The 24,798-nt window shown below is 39.0% G+C and overlaps 1 protein-coding gene across 2 annotated transcripts in view; it reads right to left on the bottom strand.

Moving 5' to 3' along the window:
- Positions 1–17,771, bottom strand: part of LOC117253424 (arf-GAP with coiled-coil, ANK repeat and PH domain-containing protein 2-like) — a 71,312-nt gene extending 53,541 nt beyond the window's left edge. For both annotated transcript variants that reach the window (XM_078168837.1, XM_033620857.2), the window contains exon 1: positions 17,345–17,771. In XM_078168837.1, the coding sequence (XP_078024963.1) occupies positions 17,345–17,397 (53 nt within the window). In that variant the 5' untranslated portion in view covers positions 17,398–17,771. The remainder of the gene's footprint in view (positions 1–17,344) is intronic.
- Positions 17,772–24,798: the final 7,027 nt, after the last annotated feature.

Below are 24,798 nucleotides of genomic sequence, written 5' to 3' on the forward strand. Positions count from 1 at the left end.
ACAATTCAATTTCACCAACAAGCCCGTAGTCTCTAATTATAGCCTCTGCAAACTACAATTGTAATACATGACATTATGCGCTCCTACAGTACTGACACAACCAGAAACACACACCATTAGAGGCAGCCAAACTGAGAGCTGCCATTTTGGGTAATGCCGCAGGGCTGGAGTCAGGTCTGGCAGTCTGCCCCTTAAAATGTGACAAAGCACAGCTTGGTTCTCCACAGGACCAACAGCCCACAAGCATGCGAGTGCCACGACTGGGGGAGAAGAAACTCAAAGACCTCATCCCAGCTCCGGCTTGGTAAATTAATCAGTGCTCATTTTTGATAATAATCTATGTCATGGTGACCTTACTTCAGTGTAAGTAGGGTACATGAGCAGCTGATAATTGGATCTACAACTGTGCACACAGTAAACTAACAGAGGTTAAAAAAAAAAAATAAATAAATTAAAAAAAAATCATAAATAGGAAAAGCGCAACCACCATGAAGAATGTTGTGAAGATTTTTTTTTTAAATGTATCCTACTCAATTACACATCAGCAGCCCTCGACACTAGGGCAGCTTGGGTTACATCACCCTTGTATGAACTATCCACTATTTATGTTGGCAACTTACGCCACATTTTTAAGTGGTATTTGTGCAAATTTTTCACCCTGCAAAGTTAAAAACACAGGAACAGAGAGCAGCAAAAGGCACAACTGCAAAATAAACAGAGCCAGAGAAAAAAATGTCTTTGTTTGCACTTTATAAAAAGTGAATATATGACACAGTTCGACTTTTGCATGGTGTTTAGTCTGGTCTAGTTGTGTCTTTTAGATGATGCATGTTCCACATTTACAGCAGTTTAGCAGTAATAATCTCCAGAGAGGCAATTTAACACAATGGGAACACTGGAACTGGTGCAGTCGGGGCACTTTTCTTGCAAAACTGATTATCTAGATTTCAGGATTATTGTGCTGTTACCTTCAGTGTTAATCACTGGATATAAGAACATTAATTTAATGCTTGCATGTAAATGTCATCGTCTTTATGCGTGCAAGATTTCATGCAGCACTGTGAGAGCGTGTGCGTCATGTCAGTATAAAGCAGCAGGATTATCAGAGACACCCTGCAGTAGCAGCGGGTGGCATTCCCCAAACCCCCTCCAGCTGTTTGTTCTTCCGTATGGTGTCACACTGACAGCTGTCAACATCTGGTCACTGTCAGGGAAAAACAAGTGGCTGACTGAGTGCTATTGATGAGGGATGCTGGGATCATGGATTCCTGTGTAGAGAATCTTTATTACTGTGCGTATGCAATGTGTTTTATTCTTTTACAATAACAAGCACTAGTACAATAAATGAAAGCTTTATTTCAAAGCAGGGACCACGGAGTCCTGAGCAACATCAGTAGAATTTTAATTTCACTGTCACTTGACTTTATTAGTAGTCATCACTCCATTTACAGTAAATCCATCTAGACGATGTTCTGTATGTATCAATGTCTTTTATATGAAGGGGGCTGTTATGTAAAGTACTGCTTGAGGGCAGTAAGTTCAGACCAACATCACTGACATAAAGTCCTCTATTTTGTACAGACTGAAATTTATCTGAAAGAATCCATAAACCAAATTTATTTGTCTCATTTACATTTGTGCTTCATCAGCAAGTTAAGTGCTGTACAACCTTCAAGCATCTGAATACACTCCCCCTACTACAGAACATTAATGATTTAACTGAGCGGAAAATTTAAGAGGTTTCTACACCGATTTATCTCATGACACCAAGATAAATGTCAGGCAGAATGCCAACTGGTAACAAACCAACATCTGGCTGCATGACAGCCTGGCCTCAGTGTTGCCAAAAATCCTTCTTGAAGGGTATACTATGCCAGATTTTCCTAAAAAACAATGAATAAACTTGAAAGAGTACAAAAGTAGTCCCTTTCTTTCATCACTCATGACCCACTAGAAGTATTTAGCTGCACAGACCCTGTCCTCTGCCTGTATTTTCTTATGTTCTTCTTAATGATACTGTGGACGGGATGTTTATAGGCTGTAACCTCTGGCACAGTGGTGTGTAGCCGCTAGCCAATAACAGCACACAGGTGAGTTTGGGATTTTATGGAAAAGGAAGTGACCAGGTGCCAAACTGTACGTGGCACACGTCCAAGAGGAAGCTATGAATATTGGGAAACAATGCCAGAAAACCGCAAATACAGCATGGGGAAACACCAAGCAAACGACACCTTTTCCAAAATGAGAGTAAGTCTGGGATTGGCTTTTACTTTCACTTTCGCTGGTGAGCACACAAGAAGGGAATAGGGATGAAGACTGACACAGAGTTGGCTTGTTTTCTGTTGGACAGGTAGGGGGTAGCAGTTGGCTTAGTTAGCTCACTAAAGTAACATGCCAAAACTGAACTGTTGCATCTGCAGAAACTGACAAGGGGCCAATTTAGTCAAATATATTTAGTGCACTTTCATGCTACACCGCAAAAAGGATGTATTGTAGATTAATGCATACAAACATAAACTTGAATAGCATGAAATAGCAGCAGTTTAATCGATTCATTATATCGAACCTAGTCTAAGAGAAAGGCATGCAACATGGGAACAGTGTCACAGAGTGTCATTGTCAAGTTTCTTTCATGACTTTTTGTTAACCAAACACAGAGGAATAAACCGAGGGCTTCAGCAGACGAGAGGAGCAAAACAGGGTCAAAAGCAATAAAGAGCTTGCCTCTTTCACAGAGACATTAATCCTGCAGGTCAGAAGCTAAGGAGCACGTTACAGACCCTGTTTGCCTTTGTCAGTTGCTGAAGGCAAAGTCCATTTCTTTGATGAATCACCCACATGATGACTGTGCTGCTGACAGGCTCTACTGTCACAGATTTGGCCTATTATTAACTTTTTATATATTTCTTTTGAGCATTTTGCTGGTACAAATGCAGTGAGTGAAGGGAGTGCAAGCTACAATGCCTGGCGTGCCAGTATTACCAGCAAGCAGAGTACAGAGCCAAAGATTTCACAGAGCAGCATGTCTTGGATTAGTCTTCCCTGGAAGATTTGGGTGTGATCTTAAGAAAATCATACAGAGACAGGGTAATTACACTGATATTATCCCTCGTAAAAGCAACCACAATAATACCCTCAATCAAATAAAGCTCTCTGATTAAAGAATTGAAGCATGGGCCTCCGAATTCTTATGTAATTATTAATTCTGAATACATGCTGTAAGCAGATCCATATAGATTCTATATTTAGGAATATCTGTCCTTGATAAACGCATTTGATATGGACACTTTTGGAGGCCAGCTCTCAGATGTGAATGTGTAAAACTGAATGAATCGAAGGCAGGATGGCCCGGAAAAGGTCAGGCATACTCAACCATCTTCTTCCTGGAAAAATTATTGTTTGGAAAAATTAGCCTTGGAAATCTAACCTAATCCTCTGTCAGTCAGCCGCTTTCTGACTTTCCATGCAACTACAGGAACACGACTATTTCCTTCTGATCTCGTAACTCGAGCCTGCAGGGTGAACTTGTGAAAGTGCTGACAGGGGATAAGAAAAGGAGGGGCCCTGGCAAAATGAAAATCTGGGCCATTGCCTCACAGCTCTGACCTTGGAGCATGTCCAGCCTGAGTCTGGATAACGAGCAGCAGAAGAAAGCATGACAGAACGAAAGACACAGGCTTTGAATTCTAAACACACACCCACACACACACACGTCTTTTTCACCGGAAAGAACGGGGTGATACATTCTCCTTGAAAACATGGCACTCAACACAAAGAAAAAAATACAATAAAATTCCACATATCCGACAACTAGAGGACTTCAGAGCATCATAAGGTAATCAGAAGACCATAAGTTATTGGAAATTTCATAGAATAAGGGTGAAATTGCACAGCTTTCAGAAAGGATTGCCTTAGCAAAGAGCTAGATGGGTGATACCTTAATGACTAGAGTAGGTCTATTAGGTTTATTATACCTATGGTCACACACATGGCAGTTATGAGAATTTATTAGAGATGCATGAACAACAAAGTACACAGGTAACAACTGCTTCTTGAAGTGCAAACTAGCCAATAACCCTGTGATCTGCTGCGGGTTTATGAACTATAAATTACTTGGTATAAGAAAATCAGGGTATAGCATTTCATCATGTTGCTGTTACCCAAAGATGTTCAAAATCATGTATGTGCACATATATTTTAGAAGCAGTGGCACTTGTGGCAATAAACACAGCCCTAAAGCAATGTCACGCCATGCCCTTAAGTTACTGCACAATAAAAGACTGATAAAGGAGATCATGTGGTTTATGCAAACCTAAATCTCTTAATCTCAAATGCTCAGAACGTGATAGTGAAGAGAGTAAGATAGAGTAGTGGTTTGATGTCAGTTCATAAGTAGCTCTGAAAGGAGTGTAACTCAATGGTTTATGTTGTATAGATTTGAGCACCAGTGAGATATTAAACACCAGTGAGGATACAACAGAGCTAAGTGCAACACCATTGACCTGCAATAAATACATTTTCGGTCAACAATGTAAAATCTAAAGTGAAAGCTTCATACTGGTTAACTGAAATTTGACTCCAGACTTGCCAGTCGAATCACAGCACTTTCGTTTTAGCTGTTGCGTCATTGTACACAGGGCAATACCGGAGCAACAGCATGGCAGTCTGTGCACTTCACAAACCAAGTCATGTCTTGAAACAACCTCCCCACAAAGCTAACTCTAATGGAAGTAGAAAAAGTAAGGGCAGCTCATCGCCGGACAAGGCACGGCAGCACGACTCGTGTCTGTCTGCTGCTCCGGTGCTGAATGTTAATGAAGTCAGTTAAATTAAACTACTGTAGAGCCACACGCTGGTGCAACCTCCTCTACTGCTCTCCAGCGTGAATGACTGCTTGGCTGACAGTGCTGTCAGCAGCCCGGGAGGAGAGCCAAAATCTGTTCATCATCTGTGATGTGAAAACATCAAAGGCTTTCAAACATGGTTCTTACAGGTAAAACATGAGACAGACAGGCTGATATAGGAGCTGAGTGTGGGAGGCTGCAGCTGAACTGAACTGACACTATCTGAGCTGCCAGGAGGTGAATAACATATTTCTCATATTTGTAAGTAAGGTGATTTGAAGAAAAGACATCAGTTAGGTGTTTCTAATAATGAAAAATATCTATGGATTGAAAAAGGATGAATCAACGAAGCCACAAACCCCCATGTCTAGGGGCTAGACAAAGCAAAGAGTCTGCTGACGGCCATGAGAAATCATTTTCATGCTCTCTTAGGCACGGCAGAGATTATCTCAACACTCTCAGACATCAGTTAACTTTAGAAAATAAAAGATGTAGCAATCACACATCTTTACAAACTTGAAGAGGATCCACATCTTATACTATAACTAAAAAAGTCAAACAGTGAACAGGGGGTGCTTTGTTTTCCTTCAACATTCAGACACACTTCACCATTCTTACTATGGTGACACAGTGTGGTCTCAACATTGCATCATGGCGTCAATAAGCTTGCATCTCTCAACAGCACGCACTGTGATAAAGTGGCGATAAGCAGACAGCTCGGACGATGCAGGTACTCTGCTCTCAGTGTGAGGACATTCATGCCAGACATCTGATATCTGGTTTCTGCAAAAAAAAAAGAAGCAGCAGCTGCCGCCAAAGCAGACAATAAAGAAGGACTTTATGTGGTGAAGATGTAATTGGAAAACGATACCATCTCGCTGAAGTAAATAAACCAGACAACAGTCATAATATGCCATGTGGGGCTATGTCTTTTGTACTACACACCATTAGTGCATTTTGTGTTGAAACACTGAATGGAGTGCTGAATCATGGCAGTATTAACGTGCTATTAAACATATAAATATTATAGTTTGGTCCAACTATCAGTCCATCTTTGAGAGGACCGAAACACTTTCAACTTGCAGGGTTGCATCTGTGTGTCACTTTGTGCCGCCCCAGGCTCTGCATGCTATTGAGCTACCTCTAAATGTTAACCCACATCCTGTCTGACCGCACAGATTAAAAAAACACAATAATACAAAAAAGAAAAGGAGCAGTGTGTAAGATTTAGGGGGATTTAGTGGCAGGTAGCAGTGAGGATTGCAGATTGCAAGCAGCTGAAGCTTTTCCCGGTTAGGATTCTTTTGGTGTTGGTTGTTTTTTAAGATTATTTTTATGGCTTTTTACCTTTATTTGATAGGACTAATTCTAAGCGTGAAGGGGGGAAAGAGAGGGGACGACTTGCAGCAAAGGGCCACGGGCTGGAATTGAATCCATGGCCGCTGTGGCAATGACATAGCCTTTGTATATTGGGTGCCTGCTCTACCTGGTGAGCTACTGGGCACCCCCAGGAGGTTTTAATTTGGAGCTGAATTATCCGCAGAGGTCTCTTCCTCTCAAAAACAAACAGACCCTGTGATTTAAGCCAGTAAAGACACTGAATAAAGCAGTTTCACATTACAAATCAGTGTTTCTCTGATGCTGTTTGTCATGTCGGAGACAGGACAGTAACCTAGCATCTGCTAATTTGTGCTCACCTTTTTTCTCCGATAACTTAAGATCCAGATGTTCAGGAGGTTTTGACCGGGAGCTGAATTATCTGCAGAGGTCTTGCTCTCTCCAAAACAAACAGACTTGGTGATTTGAAGTGCTAAAAAGCACTGAATTAAACAATTTAGTGTTTTATTTAGTGTGTATAATTTTGTGTTTTGCCGACACTCTCGTTGCAGAGGGGCTGCTACCTATGGTGTCCAATGCCTATCTAGAGCCACTGTTCAGTTTGTCCGTTCTGGGCTGCTGTAGGAACATGGCAGTGCAAAATGGCGATCGCTGTAGACGAGGACCCGCTCTATGAGTAGATATAAAGACAATGAAAACAAAATGATTCTTATATTCAGATAATTATACACTAAAGAAAACACACTTATGCCATTTCTGCCAATATATCCCTCTACATCCAACACACTGGACCTTTAAAAATGACTTAAAGCTATTATGTCATTATTATCTGCAAAGTTGCAGATATATTTTCTGTCAAATTAATAGACTTGCTAATGGTTTTAGCTCTAATATCCTTTTGTGTCTTTAACTGCTTCTCAGAGTTGATCTGTTCTAACTTGTGATAAAGTAACTGTCAAGAAAACAGTTGTTAGGAAGTAAATGCTCCGGAGTTCATGTGGCAGCTTTGAGTGTATTTGCTGTGACTACACCGTGTCTTGTTTTACTCATTCAGCACCAAAGAGAAATCATATCCGCCACATGTGTTGACCTTTACAGCTCAGGGAGGACTCTCCCTCTGTGACAAAGCGAGGGTGGAAGGAGTAACTGCCAGCAGACATGTAAAAGGAAACGGCAACATATGATTACTAGCTTTTTTCACCAAATGGAACAATATAAATTAGGGAACTAAGACGTCTTGGTTTAAGTGCTGTTTGGGTGTGAGGGTGAAGCTGGGGCTAAATAAAGACAGACGTGTGGTATGAAGGAGACTACAGCCCTTAAAGAAAGGAAGAAAAAAAAAAGCCTGCCTTTTCAACCACATCAGTGAGAAAGAGGCCAATTCAGCATCACTGAGGGAATGTTTGGGTCCTATTTCGCTTTAAGTTGACCAAGATCACGCAAAGGGACGCTGATCCACAGTGTATGCCATGCAGTCATCCACAATACTATACGTCTAGAGGAGAAGCTACCTGCTTGGATTATATTAGTTCTGATTAAACACATATACACTCAATAACCAGAGTCACCAGCTGCCAACATGTTCTTTTTCTGTAATTTTCTACTTTGGAAAAATCAATAAAATTTGAATCTCGTGAAGGGAAGGGGGGAGTAGTTGTGGACAGTACTTGTACTGATCTGGGGGAGAATGACAACTCAGTTCTTGTTTTTGTTCTCTTATATCTCCTGGGATTTTTGTAATGTAATATGAGAATGTATGCTTAACTTCTGAAGCAAGTTTCTTACCACATCCCTGTATTCTTTACTGTAAACTCCAATAAAAAAAATCCCACAAAGGAGTTTACACTGGGGGCCAAATGCAGTTCAAGTCTGACTAAACCAGTTATTAATGTCTTCAGTTTAGGTTTCCTCATAGGAATATGCGTTTGATTCTTGTAGTTTAGTTAAAGCTGGAAAAGGCGAAAAAGAAAAAGACCATTTGCACAATCGTTCAGCCCTTTCTTGCCCTTCTCTCCACCCATCTCTGTTTATCAGACAAGAATTAGCCAGCTAGACACCCCCAGGTCCCTCCGCCTCGCTCCCCACCACTGTGGCCTGCTTCCCCAGGAAGAAAGCAGCAGCATCTCTGGTGACGGACCTCACATTCAGCCAGAGCAGACCCCCCAGCAATGGGTGTCACAGCAGACTGGTGGCCAGCTGCACCTCCAAGTCTAATTTGTGTAACGGCAGCAACAGAAAGTTTGCTGATCCTGCAGCGTGTCTGGGCTGTCCAGTCCCCCGCAGCTGTTTTTTTGCACTGGCCAGATTCAGTTGCTGGAAGTTGCTACCTGCTCTGCTTCTCGTGAAGTGGTCTATAGTGGTGGGGGGTGAGGAGGAGGACATACTTTGATTCAAGGCTCTATTTAACATTAGCTTCAGCCACAACTGAGCAGAACTCAGCAGAAGGCTAAACCATTAGCAATATTTCTGAAACACTATGCCATTACTGAGACCTTCCTTTTTTGTGTTGCTTGATGCCAATGCTGTATTAACAGCTTCTGTAGGATTCTTTGCCACTGAATCAGGCTTTCCCTTCTTTCCGAAGGGACATGCAAGTGTATCTACATGTGTAAAACAGCCGAAAGTAACACCCTCTCTCTGAAATGACTTGTGATCTGCAAAAGTCTCCTCACATGGGATAGATTTTCTAAATCCTGAAAACAGAGCCAAGAGGAGGTACAGAAGTCTAGTTTTCTCTCAGGACACTTGAATTACAATGTTCTCAAAGTTAATTATGGGATTTTTGCCCAGTGGTACCAAAATTAAACTGCCCAGCCCAGGTTTAAATGTCAAATAAATGTGAGAATTGTTAATCATATTTCAGAGTCTGAGTAGAACATCTTTAAACTGCTTGTTTTCTTCAACCAACACTTCAAACCCCAATTACATTAAAAAGGGAAAGGCAGCACATCACCATTTGAAAAGCTGGAATGATCTATGTGTACTGAAGAGACACAATACTACCTTAAACTGTGACGTGCAGACATGGCGCCAACACTAACGGGGTTGCCCGGGAATCCACTAAAATCTGTGCGTGTGTTACTGTAGTTACTCTGAGTAAACATCTGCATAAATGGTGTTATTTTAGTAGTGGCTGACTAATTTTTTTACACTGCCAACGACCAACCAAAACAAACAACAGAGAGAGACAAAGCCTTAGATCCTCTCTGTGCTACTCACCCTCCACCTATAACGTACGGCTCTGACTACACAGTAACATCTATAAAAACGGAGACACCTAATTCTTCTGCAGTGATTCAGTGACCATGAACCAAAACAAAGAAAGCCGCCTCTCTGGCTGAGTGTTGGCAGCAGCCCAGCAGGCTGTGCACACTCTGCATGCAGGAGCGAGGCCGTTGAACAGGTTTGTCGTTCATGCTGCCAACACAATAGAGCCTACTGTGGGCCTGTGGCACAGACCTCAGCACTTCAAAGACATAAGCTGACACTCGAAGACCATCTGCCCTTCAGAGAATTTCACTATCCTGCAAACTGGAGGATATTTCCTAATGCAGATGTTCTGCACTTTGAGGGTTGGCTGCTGACTGGAAATCTGCTTCCACCGCACATCTGACCAGCATGACTAGAACGATTCATCGATCAATTGATTAGTTGATCAGACAGAAAATAAACCTGCATTTTTAAAGTAAAACTGCCATAATTAGCATAATTTAGCACCAGATTCTCATTCATGAGGACAAACTTGTCTCCTGGAAATTACCTTTGTATGTTACTAAACTGCTTTCTTAATTACGTTGTGTATCGCTGCCTGAATTATGTTCAAAGACACTACACTCACGTTGGCTCTTAAAGGTCGAAACTGGGAAGAATGGCAAGCACACAAATCCCGGGTTTGCGTTTATATGGCTATCTAGGGTTTAGGTAACAAATGCACTTTGGTATCAACATTTTTGTAACTTGCCAGGTGCGTTAATTAGCTATTTCTACGTGATTCACTCGGCATTATGTTTGTATATTAGTTGTACATTAGGTGCTATTAGTTGTTTAGCCCTGCGATAGTCTGACAACCTGTCCAGGGTGTACCCCGCCTCTCGCCCAAAGTCAGCTGGGATAGGTTCCAGTGCCCCCGCTACCCCTAACAGTATAAGCAGTTACAGAAAATGAATGAATAAAGTTAGCTGTATATAAATGTAATTTCAAGGAGACGGGGCTGTCATCCATTCTCTTTCTCATTTGCCAGTAAACTGATTATTTTTGGGTAATGGACTGCGGTTCAGAAAAAAAAAATCACTTTGGTCTTTAGGAATTTCTGATGAGCCCTTTTCACAACAATTTATAAACCAAACCATATATCGATTCATCAATTTAATAATGGGCAGATTAACAGAGTGAAAATAACTGCAGTCTTATGTCATGACACATTTTCGCCCGTTCCCATGAGTCATTTAATGTTAAGTATCTGTCAGCATAAAGTCTAATCCCATATTTATATTTTCCCACATAATACAGCTTCAAACTCCACAGTTAGCTCAAAGCAAGCTTACTTCCAAACGACTATAACTAATCCAATTTAGATATGTCTGACAGCTGAAAAGCCCCGCATTACAACTTCCCTTTAATGTTTTCTAATTATATTTTGTATAGTGTCCGGCAGCAGTGCTTTGTTATGTCCTCTTTCCTCTGATGCCTTCAATAATGTTTCAGTATATAGAGAGGAATACACACAGGGCTTGCTTTTTTGTTTTTAATTTACAGCCTCGTGTCTGCCATGAGGGAATGGATAGTTTATTCCACTGGACTGAGATGACAGTGGTGGCAAACAACTCAACACTTTGGATGTGTTACTGTGGATGGAAATGTAAAGAATGGGGTGAGCGTCAGTGCTGTGACGTAGATCCTGTAATTGTTAGAGAGCGGAGCGGCGGCGATATGGAGGGGGGTCCCACTGTGGTAAAATCCCACCATTAGACGCACGAGCTTGGACAACATCAACAAGATGAGGTCATTACTTAAAGATAAACAGTTACACGGGCTTTTGGGAACTCCAGCTTGTTGTCGTAATGAATGAACATTTAGGCCAATTTTGTATTTATCGTACATCCTCATCCTTCCTATTTCTTACATAAGCTGTAGGAAGGAAACAGTCATAAATACAGCACTTTCAAAATCTACTGTGAAGACTAAGGAGTGATCACCAAAACGAATGAAGATGACAGCAGTAAACCAGGGGTGCAACTAACCACTCGATAAACTGTTCGGCCTACAAACATCAAAAACACTTTCGAAGAGTGCCTTTTTATTTATTATGCTGCTCCATACTTTGTGAAATATGACTGTGTCTAGTTGTACCAATTGAGCAGGAGTGCAGTCAGTTCTCACATTTCATTAGCTGTTAATTTCCTTTATTAATAACCATTTAAAGCAAACGAACCGCAGCTCGATTTAATCAAACTGCAACAACCTCGGCTTGCTAACAAGCCTGCAGCTGGACTCCCATGGGAAACTAATCACTGAGAATCGCAGCACGAGGAATTCTCCTCATCAGGCGCTGGGTTCTGTATTAGAGGAGACTGCCAGTGATCTGCCGCCTCTACAGCTGCCGTCAATGACTCAGGGGAAACTGCAACCGGAGCTGTTTGACCAATGGCTTCATATCACGGGATTCGGCCAAGCTCAGAATCAGCAAAACCAATCAGGAGAAGGCAATCACGTTATCGTGATTAAGAAGTGGGTGAAGGCAGGGAAACAGGGTGCTGCTAATTACAGAAATTAGCTCACTTCTAGGCCATTCATGTCTCCTACATATAAAAACACATCCATCCTAGTCTTGTGATGTTTTCTTTCCTAATCTCTTGGTGTTAAACTTCCTTGTGTGGCCTATCTAGGATCAGATAGTGTAACATTTTAGCTCCACAGATGTTCAACGTTTTGGTCAACCATCTGTCATCGTTACTGGGCCTCATTCACCAATATCCTCCTACGTGTTTCCTTGAATTTGTTGTTGGGAAAGGCCCTTAGAAAAGTCTACATTGGATACTTGACATGTTCTTAAACCACAGAATTGTAATGGTATCATAGTGATGAACTTCCTTGTTCTCATGAATTGATAGCACCTTCCAGTTGATCCTAATTAGTATCGGCCATGAGACTGAGGGGCCAAATGCACGAACAGAAACTTAAAAGAAAACTTAAGAGAATTAAGTCAAGAATGCCCTCACAAAACTCTAAAGAGGACAAAGCACCAGACTCCAAGCATAAAAAAAACCTTCAATAGTTCTTAAGAAGAGGTACTCCTGCAGTACGTGGACGCCAGCTGAGCTGTCAGATTTAGTACTGGATATAAAATACCATAAAAAAGATGCAGAAAATGCTCCTACTCGTTCAGTCTGTATCCGGAGAGGGGTGCACAAAAGGGCTTGATCTCACATTCAAAGCCAAATTTTTCTTGCCAAACACAGAGTGGAGATGTTCACCACCAGAAAGGGACAGGCTTGGCCTTGTCACTCTCTGTGAATAGATCTACATGGTCCTGGAAGATGCGTTACCTCCTCAGGGCGCTATCTGCAACATCTTGCAGCAGTAGTAAACATGCCATTGTGCGAGTAGGGTGTAGAGATAAGCCTTCTTTGGGCCTATAAATAATGTGATCAACACTACTTATTGGATGGCATTAACACCAATTAACATAACAAAATGTGAATTGAAGTGTTTGTGTAGTGTTAAGTTATTTTAAAAGACCATAATGCTGTGTAAAATAATGGAAATACTATCAATGATTACATTTTATTGTAATTTAAATCCTATATTATAGAGCTGCAGAACTTAAGGAAAGGCAATAACCGATTGTTTTTCACACGTCACCACATGTCACCACAAAATGTGCATGTAGATTCTGTTCTTACCTGAGAACAAATCCCAAATAAGAAATATTTGGTGAATGTGAAAACTGTGGAAGTGGGTTTTAAGAAGAAATGTCTTTGTAAATGAGGCCCATCGTTCTTAAACTACAGATACAAACAACATACTGCCAACTTAATATGTAAATTATAAAGTTTGGACGTTTCTGGGACCCTGCAGGATAAAAAGGCATATTAAATAATATGTAAAACATTTACTCCTATACATGTGGGGAGAAAAGCCACGGCCCTCTGAAGGGAATTTTCAACTCTCATAGTTGAAGAGGAGCCAGGAAAGGCTGAGTCGAATGTCTATTCTCAAGTGGAAAACTAGGCTACCAGGGTTTACTGCCAAAAATACATAATTTTTGCACTAGTGCATCTCTCCTCCGGGCTGAAAGCATGGTTTATGACCAAAGACAGCTTCCCAACGAAAACGAGGATGAGAGCAAAAAAAAAAAAAAAAAAAAAAAAGTAGGGTGTGCCAAATTACCACTTGAAAACAACCCTCTCCACATTTGGGGGCTCCATATTCTCTGGCACAAAGTTAAAAGCAAACACCAAAATGGAAACAGATGTTGAGCGAGTGAGAGCTGCTCCACGCTGGTGTATGTATCCATGTTTTCATCCATTCTCTCTTTCTCTCTTGCTATGTCCTCTTCTCTGGCCAAACAAAACAAGTGGGGGGTGGAAAAAATAAGAGTAAAACGATGGTGGTCGGAGTGGAAAACTGTGCTGTGAAAGTCTCTGATGAGTCCCAGCCCATCAGGATGAACCTATAGTGGACTTTGAAGTCAGGAATCTTGAGAGATGACTCTGCTGAGAGGACAAAGGGCACTAGATATATAGATAGAGATGAGGCTATATGCTTAGCTGGACTCCTGGTTGCAGAGGATCATGGGATGTGGCTTCCTAACACACTCACATGACAAAACACAAACTGGAGAGCCATTATTTGGATATTCAGGTGGTGCAAAACTACAGAGACACAGCGAATTTACCCAAGTTTGAATCATATGACAGATTTCTCTCACATGCAACTTAATATGTTCAGTGGGTTGAAAATACTATACAGAACCAGAACGACTTGTTTAGGAAAAACGACTTAACCATATTCCCTAAAAGAAGCTACATTTGGAAGCTGATGTTAAAAATAGTAACTCTGATACATAATTATTTTTTGCGTGAGAGGAGTAAGAGTCTAGTCTGGGGCGGGAAAGTTTGGACTGACTGTGTAGTATGTGGGAGAATACATGTTATTAGGAGACTGTTGACTTTCTTTCAAAAAAATGTCATTTCATCCAACAGTACACAGAACATATGACCAGCTGAGACGTTAGGAAAACTGGAGAAGGAGTAAAACTACATTTGCAGAAACATTAAGTGAGCTGCTGAAATTTAAAGCTGCAGCTGAAATAGTTTCATTATCAGTTAACCTGCCGATTATTTTCCCAAAAAATCATTCGATCTGTAAATGTCAGAAAACAGTTTAAAACACTCGAGACAATCTCCTAAAACCCGACCTGACCAACATGTCAAAAACCAAAGATATTAGGTTTACTGTCCAGGGTTCCTTCACATTTTTACCAATGAATTTTCATAACTACCTACCTAACTTTACCCCATTTCCATGACTTTATTCAAATAGTTTATAACAGGTAGGACTATCTGAACAGTCTATACATGTTGTCAATACCTGGTGATTCAATCAAAATATATATTTTATCACTAGGTATCATGAGGCTAATGTGTTGTCTGTAAATAGCCAACCTGTTCATACCTACCGTTTGATCTACAGGTTCAGATTTAGTTTGAGACGACAGTCTGATGCTGCTATACCATATGACCATACAGCAGCAGCCTCACAGTCAAGCTAACGTTAGCAATCTATCTACTGATCCAACTGTCACCAACATCATTTCGACATTTAACACACCCACAGTGAATACTGAGTATCTTTTGTGGCTCTAATGTCAGTGTGACAGCTTCGGTTAACCTGCTGCACAACAGCTTTTCACCACTTTCCTGTTTCTCTGCTGATGAGAAGATTATTTTCCCCAGAAGGGGGCGTGGCCTTGGCAATGATGCCGGTCTGGTCTATGTGTATCACATGAAGCTAGTGACAATGTCAGATTTTTCTGAACATGTTTTTAACAACAGACACAACAGTGCTCAAAAACTTTCCAATTCACTCTGTTAAAAAATTCTTCTAATTTCACTACTGTTCCAGGAATTTCACAACTTCAGGAACCCAGACTGTCACAAAAGACGAAGGCAATCAAATCCTCTCAATTGAGAAACTGGAACTGGCTAATGTTTGGGACATTTGCTTGAAAAATGTCTTTCCTATTCACTGATTATCAAAAGCAGTTGCCAATAATTACTCCCCTGTCAATCAACTAAAGATTCAGCTCAACGTTGTTTACAGTAAACTAAGATTTGCAGCTGCACATTCACTCTTTTTCATTCAAGGTAATAACACCACCTGCTCAGGTCAATGGGTGGAGCTACACAGGAATAATGCAATGTCACAAAACTAAGAACGATAAAAGGTGCAACTCATTCCTTGTTGACTCACTATTAATCTATTAACAATGGGGGAATCGAGCCTCATACACAAATGATTGACTTTCAAAAGGGAAGAAGCATCATTTGATGTTTGTGGGAAATGGGCAATAATTTCGGATTAATTGTCATTGGTTAAAGGTTTCACTTTCAGACAGACAATAGCCTATATATGTTCACCACATCCTCTGTCTGTGGTCCGGCTGAGGTAGATTCCTAGCTTTGTTAAACTGTCTGTCACTGACACACACCTTCAAACTGTCTGCAGTGACTCAGCGCTTTCTGGATCCAAGCAAAGGGGACTGTATGTATGTGTGTGTGTGAGGGTGGCGATGTGAAGATGTACAGAAAGAAAGTTCACAGATTAGATCCCAAGTTACAACTAGAACTGCCACACTTTCAAGAAACCTTCAACCCATCAGATTGCTTGGCTGAAAATAAATTTGTAATACACAGGGGTGTATGTCACTAGAGTGTTGGACCAGCCAACTTCAAGGAACGCAGCTGAGTGGGAAGTTTCCCCTCTATTCATCCCACTGAATGTGGAGCCAGAGACAAAAAAAAAGTTTCATTCTTCTGCAAACAACTTTCTAACATCTGTTCCTCGTTTTTGTGAGAGAGAGGATGTTGCAGCAACAGCGGAGGGAGCTGGGGGAGGAAGGAGGCGCTTTCTCAAATCTGTGGAAAACGCCAAGCCAGTGAGGAGGAAGTCGAGAGCAAACATCCCATTTTACACAGCTTTTAGGCTTGATGAAGTTGAGAGTGATGATGTCAGATGTGACAACACTGCCAGGAATACATCACATGAGCGCCTGCCACCTGACAAAACTGCTGAGGAACTCGTTTGCACTTTGGAGTGGACTCAGCCATTATTCAGTTAATGCAAGTAGTTGGTAGGAAAATGGATGATGAGTGTTAAGATGTGCCACATAGTGTTGCTGGTGGAGGAACAAGTGTTCAAAAGTTGTTCTCTCAAGTCATTTTTTTATGGCACAATTGCAAAATATCACTGGTTAAGCATCTTAAATCTGACTATTTTCTTTGCTGTGCAATATAAAACCTAACAGTGTTGGTGTTGGGCTATCTGAGTGTCATCTTAGGCTTTGGGGAATCATTTTAACATGACCAAAACAATATGATTAATCAGGAAAGTGACTGTCAGATTAATTTATAATGGAAAGAAATGTTAGTTGCAGCCGTGGTGTCCTGTCCTGTCAATACAAGCTGATAAAGTGTATTTATTTTTAATTAAATAACAATATATGGTACAGTGTGGTGTGCTGTGTGCAATATAAATTAAAGTTAGGATATTGTACAGTCACACAGCCTCATACATAATTTTTAACAATGCCAAATTAAGGCTATTGGCACAGCCTGTGACTCCCTGCATTCATTTTTAATACACATTCCTATCCTGACATAATTTACACAGCAAACAGGCACCAGGACAGCCTGCTGCTGCTCACATGAGCTCTCCACACTGGTCAGTGAGTTTATGTGTTGGTTTCCTACCCCATCAGGCAGCCTCCCCGCCTGGCCTCAGCTTTCTTCAGAGACCAAAATAGAAAAGTAGCAGGCAGCAGACAGCTAGCTGGTGACTGCTGATTAGCTTGTGCTAGCAGGCAGCTAACTGGATACTTTCCCCTGTGATTAATTAATAACCGGTATAACCAGGACAAAAGCCTGGCTGTCATCACTCACCTGAACCGCGGGGAGTCCTTCAAACATTCCTCGAAATCCACAGTTATCTTCATTTTTGCCGCAGTGAGTAAAAACCGCAGACTTGCGCTTTCTTTGATTTAAGGCAGTAATCCAGGCTGAGTCTTTCTGGGCTAATTAGCTTGTTTGCTAACGTTGCTGTGCCTCTGTCCGACCAGCTGGCTCCCCTCTGTCACTGCTCTGCTAGCCAGCTAGCCTCAGAGGCCAGCAGCTACGATTGTAGAGTCGCGGCAATGCGACCATAAACGACTGTGTGTTGGAAGTAAGAGTGGCCGAAAAAAATCGCCGTAACACAACTATTTGAGCCGCAGCGGTCAGTCCTGGAGGAAGAAGGTGTCGTCCGGTAGCTAGGTCATAGCAGCCAGTGAGAGCGGAGCTTTGCCTCAACGCAGATACTACGGACTCACACACAGATCGTCTATGCTGGGGACAGATGGACCACTAGCCAGCGAGCATGGGACCGCCTCTGAGAGACAGTGTTATTTCTCCCCATCTCCATTGTTTATTGGGCTTTACAGCAAACATTAAAAAAAAAAAAAAAAAAAAAAAATTCAGTAAAAAAATAAAAATACCAAATAACATTGATAACAATAAAACATCTTACTTTGGTTTAGTTAAGTTAAATTAAATTAAGTTTAGTTAAGTTTATTTAGTTCAGTTCAGTTTAGTTTAGTTTAGTTTATTTAGTTTTGTTTAGTTTAATTTAGTTAGTTAGTTAGTTAGTTAGTTAGTTAGCTAGTTTAGTTTTGTTTAGTTCATTTAGTTTAGTTTATTTAGTTCAGTTTAGTTTATTTAGTTTAATTTATTTAGTTTAGTTTAGTTTAGTTTAGTTTAGTTAGTTAGTTAGTTAGTTAGTTTAGTTTTGTTTAGTTCATTTAGTTTAGTTTATTTAGTTCAGTTTAGTTTAATTTAGTTAGTTAGCTAGTTAGTTTAGTTTAGTTTTGTTTAGTTCATTTAGTTTAGTTTATTTAGTTCAGTTTAGTTTATTTAGTTTAGTTTAGTTTAATTGTTAGTTAGTTAGTTAGTTAGTTAGTTAGTTTAATTTTGTTTAGTTCATTTAGTTTAGTTTATTTAGTTCAGTTTAGTTTATGTAGTTTAGTTTAATTTAGTTAGTTAGTTAGTTAGTTAGTTAGTTAGTTAGCTAGTTAGTTTAGTTTTGTTTAGTTCAGTTTATTGAGTTCAGTTTAGTTTATTTAGTTTAGTTTAGTTTAATTGTTAGTTAGTTAGTTAGTTAGTTAGTTAGTTTAGTTTTGTTTAGTTCATTTAGTTTAGTTTATTTGGTTCAGTTTAGTTTATTTAGTTTAGTTAGTTAGTTAGTTAGTTTAGTTTTGTTCATTTTAGTTTATTTAGTTTAGTTTAGTGTAGTTCATTTAGTTTAGTTTAGTTTAGTTACTTTAGTTTAATTTTAGTGTCGTTTAGTTCATTTACTTTAGTGTAGTTTATTTAGTTTTGTTTAGTTTTTTTAATTTCTTTTAGTTTAGTTCATCTAGTTTACTTTAGTTAGTTTAGTTTAGTTCATTTATTTTATTTTAGTTTAGTGCATTTAGTTTAGTTTAGTTCATTTAGTTTAGTTTAGTTTAGTTTAGTTTAGTACTTTTAGTTTAGTTCATTTAGTTTTGTTTAGTTTAGTACTTTTAGTTTAGTTCATCTAGTTTACTTTAATTAGTTTAGTTTAGTTCATTTATTTTATTTTAGTTTAGTGCATTTAGTTTAGTTTAGTTTAGTTCATTTAGATAGTTTAGTTTATTTATTTTAGTTTAGTTTAGTTTAGTTCATTTTTAGTTTAGTTTAGTTCGCTTAGTTTAGTTTAGTTTAGTTCATTTAGTTTAGTTTTTGCACATACATGTGTATAGAAAAAACAAAAAAATAAATTAAAAGTTTAAACATTGTGCGCGAGATGTCAGAAGCCAAAGAAAAAGCTAAAAACAAAGATTGCATGACGAACAAAACTTCCAGACTAAGCAGTATAAAATCTTTTAAAAAATATACAAATGACCCCCCCAAAAAAAGTATTTTTTATGAGTCTTTGCAAATCAGAGTCCTTTCAGATGTTTTTTGAATAACAGTTCTGTAGATGCTGATTGGGAGTAGGTTGTTCCAAAGAAATGGTCCTCTGGATTTCAATGAACATTATATATTCTATATTATATATTGACAGTTACATCTAGAGAAAGGAGAAAGGACCAGCCTGCAGCTAGGAATTTCCTAATCGGGGTTATGAGAAAAGATAACCCCCATAATTTATTAGACAATCCCTTTGAGTGAGTCTGTTTTCTTTCTAATCTAATGAGAGTGAGAGGAATGATTTTGGACCTCCAATTTTAAGCATCAGATTTGTGATGATTTGGGGTAAATATCATATTCATACTAGTAAGTAGAAATGATTTACTTCCTTTTTAAGTTCATATGTTCATATATAATTTTGTCAAATACCTCAAGTCACTAAAATACATGGTAAAACTGAAAGCTATGAACTGTACAGATGTATATCTAGGTCCTTACTCTTTTAATATCTGTGACTTTGCTTGTTGTGCTCCTCTTTTGTTTGTTTGTGTTTTTTTTTGTTGCATTTTAGTTCTATAAAAATCCCTTTTCTGTCTTGATTTTCAACATAATGGTTACTCTATTGTATTTGATTACAGTGCAGCATCATTTCCATCACTGCTGCTAAATTCTATCCAGTGGTGTAATGTAACTAAGTAATAATACTTCATTACAGTACTTAGGTATTTTTTGGGAGTATCTGTACTTTACTTGAGTTCTTATATTTTCTGTTAACTTTCACTTTTCCGCCACATCTCCTGAATAAAATGTTTCACTCCAATACATCTCCCCTAAATATCTTAGTTACATACTACAAAATAAGGAAGGAAAGAGGGAGGGAAGGACAGACAGATTGGGAGGGAATGAAAATCTGTATTTTGTTCTTTAAATCCATTAAGTTCTTTAAATCCACCTTGTCTTTCTTCAAGTGTATTGTAGGCCCCATTTTTATGGGGTGTACATGTTACAAAAACCACCTGCATTTTGTTAACATTTACTTGTACTCCTACATTCTTACTTATGTACATTTACTATCATGAAATTACTTCTAATATTTAAGTACAGTAAATGTCAGATACTTAAATTATTTTTTTCAAGTGATGTTATAGGTGACTTTCTCCACCAAAGTCATTTTCTGGTAACATTTTTGTACTTTTACATGAGTATGGCTTCCAGATACTTTATCCACCATTGCTTCTACTGTTGTACATTTATTCCCTGACTTGTTTTGTAGGCTGTATTGTAAGTATCACATGTCTTGCAGAGAAGGTGACAAAAGCTATTGATTTTAACCAATGTAGGACATCAGGCAGAGTTTACATTCTATAAATAAAACTTAGGAAAGCATGGTGGGGATTTAAAAAGCCTTGTCCCCCCTCTTTTAGGCCAACAAAATAATACAGACGTCAACTGTGGTGGACAAATTGTATCAGATATGTGACAAATAGAATGGACAATGCACAGATTATAGATTTTCTTCATGTCTAATAACATTTTTCCACTAAATCTCTCTGGCAGTTATCCCTGGCAGTGTGGAAAAGGCTTTGACAGCATTCACTGTTAAACTCTGAATAATGAGTCAGCTGATGATCACTCATCCATATAAAAATAGGTGGGTGACAAATGTTTTAACAATGATGACTGGGTTTGATAATGATGGCTGAATGCTCTTGTGCATTGATATATAAAATCGTCGTTATTACGACAGCAAAATTATCATTATCTTTCTTTATATTTTCATGCTCATGTCCACTCTGTTCAAAGAGATTAACAAGCGGCAAAAACTAAGCACAGAGTGATTCCACTGTTTAATTCTACGATCTTTGCGTTGGTTGACAGGCGCTTCCTGATCCATGGGAATTACGTTGACGCCTTCAGGACACACAGTCAGGATGGACTCCCTATTTCTCACTCTGTCGTGTTTATAATGTGAATTTCCTCACACAGTCACTCCTCATATACAAATTCTACATTTACTGAAACGTTACCAAGATGAATAAAGGTGAGACATTTGAATATCTCGACCACTTGCGTTAAAACACAGTTATGTGTTTGAATGAAACACCAAGAGGATGTGTTCATTCTCAGGTGTGAACTCACTCTACACTAAACAAACAGATTAATCCTCACAGGAAGAGCCTCCAGCTTTATCCTATTAGAGCTACTAGAAATCCAACGGGGATGGCAGATGTGTTGTGTAACAGCGCCGTCTGCTGGTCAAACAGACACACTCCACATTGCATGTGGAGCCAAACAATTATATTTTCTGTGCAATGGAGCAGGAGGATTTGGGCTTTTTATTGCATATTTTTTATGCATAAAACTTGTTTTAGACGCATCGTGTTTAGTCTAATTCTGTAGTTGTTTTATTTTACTGGTGTATATTGTAGTTAGATTTTCACACTCACAGCCTCAGCACAGTGACGATATATATTGATTTATTGATATATATATTTTTTTATATTTAAATTTTTATATCTCAAGTACTAGTGTTAAACACGCTAGCATAATGCACATTTTATTTCTGTTTTATTTCATTTTTTATTGCTTTATACTGACACTGTTTTATTTTAATTTAATTTCTATTCATGCACTTATTTAACTTATTTTATTTTATGTCTATTTTAATACCACTGTGTTGTTGTTGATGAAGTGTGGTTGTTGTTTTTTGTCTTTTATGAGCTGCTGGACAGTTGAATATCCTTTTGAGGATGAATAAAGTTCTTTCTATTTTATTCTATAGCCTATACTTATAATTTTTGGCTGTGGTTCAGGCACTTTATAATATTTTAACAATTCTTTATTTTTATTCATTTCTGTTTGAGAGCAAATTTCCTTCGGGTTTTTGTTTGTTTGTTTGTTTGTTAGGGAGCCAGCTGACTTCAGTCGTTTCCACATAGTATGTACAACAATATGCAGGGAGTTGAAACATGTTTACCAGCTTATGGAAGATTATCTGTTTCATATTAATGTCAGAGTGTTGTTTAATTAATTTGCACTGACAGTGATGAGCATGATGTCACTTTTAAAGTCATCCATGTACAACAAATTGTAACAAATTAACAGTGTAATGGGACGGGCCATCACTTTATGAGATGGATTACTTTACACTAGCAAGGATCAAATCCCTGCTTTTTAACTTCTATGTTTTATAAAAGGCTGAAGTTACAAAAAACACATTTGAGTTTAAATTGAACTAAATGAAGATTTGTCATAGAGCATATTTCTGTTTGTTGTGGTACTTCAATTAAAAGTCCAGTGTGTAGAAATTAGGGGCATCTGTTGGCAGGAATGGTATATAATAGTCATAACTATGTTTTCATTCAGTTTATTAAAGAGACATTCATTCATTTTCTGTAACTGCTTATTATGGGGGAGCTGGAGCCTATCCCAGCTGTCATTGGGCGAGAGGCGGGGTACACCCTGGACAGGTCGCCAGACTATCACAGGGCTGACACATAGAGACAGACAACCATTCACACTCACATTCACACCTACGGACAATTTAGAGTCACCAATTAACCTGCATGTCTTTGGACTGTGGGAGGAAGCTGGAGTAGTTGGAGTATAACCTGTTAATATAAAACTACTTCCACTAATACAAAAAAATTGTAAACTCACAAAAATATTTTGCAAATATAGAACAGATCTGCAAATGCACTAATTCCAAAAATTAAAAAAGACTCTATATCTGTTTGAAAGTTGTAAATGTTTTAAAGATATTTACAAATGTTATTTGTAAATTAATTAAATGTTTTCAGATATTTTTTTTTTATTGCGTGGAATTTGTCTTTGCACACCTGTTTCATATTTGCAAAATAATTTTGTGAGTTTCAGTTTATAAATTTTTTTCTGTATTTGTGGAAGGTTTTTATATTTACAGATGACACATTGACACACAGATCATCGATCTGTTCACACAAATAATATTGAGACAAACTGATCTCATCACAGTTTGAAAGACCCAGTTTGAGTCGACTGAAACAGAGTTTAAACAGTGGGCATTTCTCCACATAGTCCACCATGTTGTTTCCACAGTAGCCTGCCCTGCGTTCCAAATCGCACTACTACTATACTTTTAGTATGTACTGCAGCTGCCCTTAAAAAGTATGTAGTGTAGTACGCAGTATGCATGCAGTATGCATACTATTGGGACACACTACATCCGCCATCACATCCGCTCCCTGCTCTCCGACCCTCTTGCTCACTTCCGCCGCCGTCCGTAGCGCCACATTAGAATATTTTGTGTTGTTGTACTTCGGAGATGCAGCAAATCTCCTCTCGTGCAGTCGTGCATACCGTCGGAGGTGCCGGAGAGCTGTGTTGCTGTTATGTCATAATGTATGTTGTTGTTTCTAATAAACTGACGTGTTCACGTAAACAGTTCCAAGCCTACTATTAGTGACCTGTCTATTGAACCAGTCACCAGTAGGCTTATTAACCCCCTTCACACACAGCTCTCTGTTGCTGGCAGATGTTTATTGTTAAATATATTTACAGCTATGCAGCTGCTGGCACTATATTCTGTCTGCAGCCTTACATTCACATTACTTTTATTTGTAGTGTAACATACTTGCACATTCTTACTACATTACTTAATATGTATTTGACTTTTACTATTTATATATTTACTAGTCTATACTGCTCATACCTGGCCCATAGTGTATTCATATATAGTCATATTCATTATTTATACCACACTTACACCACTGCCTATACTGGTAGAATCTTCTATATTGTAGTCATAGTTGAACCCTAACACTGATTATACTATAATCACAATAAAGTTCAATGTTGTAACCGTGTTCTTGCAAAACTGTATGATATGTGACAGTATATAATCAGATCATTGCAGTCCTAATATGTAGTGTCTAAGTATCTCAAATTAAATAAACCATGTATGAAAGGAAGTGTGGGCGTTGGTTGTACACGCAGCTCAGTCAGTGCGACGTAACTTCCGCTGCGCAAAGGATTGTGGGTCAGAATGACCAAAGAAGCATGCTGACATGCATACTGCGAAATATGACCGGATGTAGTAGAACATCCTGGTACTTTTGGCATACTGCATCTGACATACTATGTATTGGGACACACTAATTCTTTTTCTGGCATACTAAATAGTATGGTAGTATGGGTATTGGAACGCAGGGCTAGAGTGGACAAATCAAACTGGCTCAAGATTGAACCCTTCATGTTTTCGCGTCGGCCATCACAGTTCTCCTACACGCTCGGCACATGGGAGAAGTTGCAGTTCTAGAACGTCACCTGCAGATGCCGCTAAATCCTACACAGTAGACCTTTAAAATACAGGTACTCAAATAGACTGGCTGCATAAAACTATGTTAACATTGTGTATTTTTTTTGTTGCTGTTGTTGTTTGGCACATGATGATC

The sequence above is a fragment of the Epinephelus lanceolatus genome, chromosome 6 (genome assembly GCF_041903045.1).
Source record: "Epinephelus lanceolatus isolate andai-2023 chromosome 6, ASM4190304v1, whole genome shotgun sequence".
NCBI classification, from domain to species: domain Eukaryota; kingdom Metazoa; phylum Chordata; class Actinopteri; order Perciformes; family Serranidae; genus Epinephelus; species Epinephelus lanceolatus.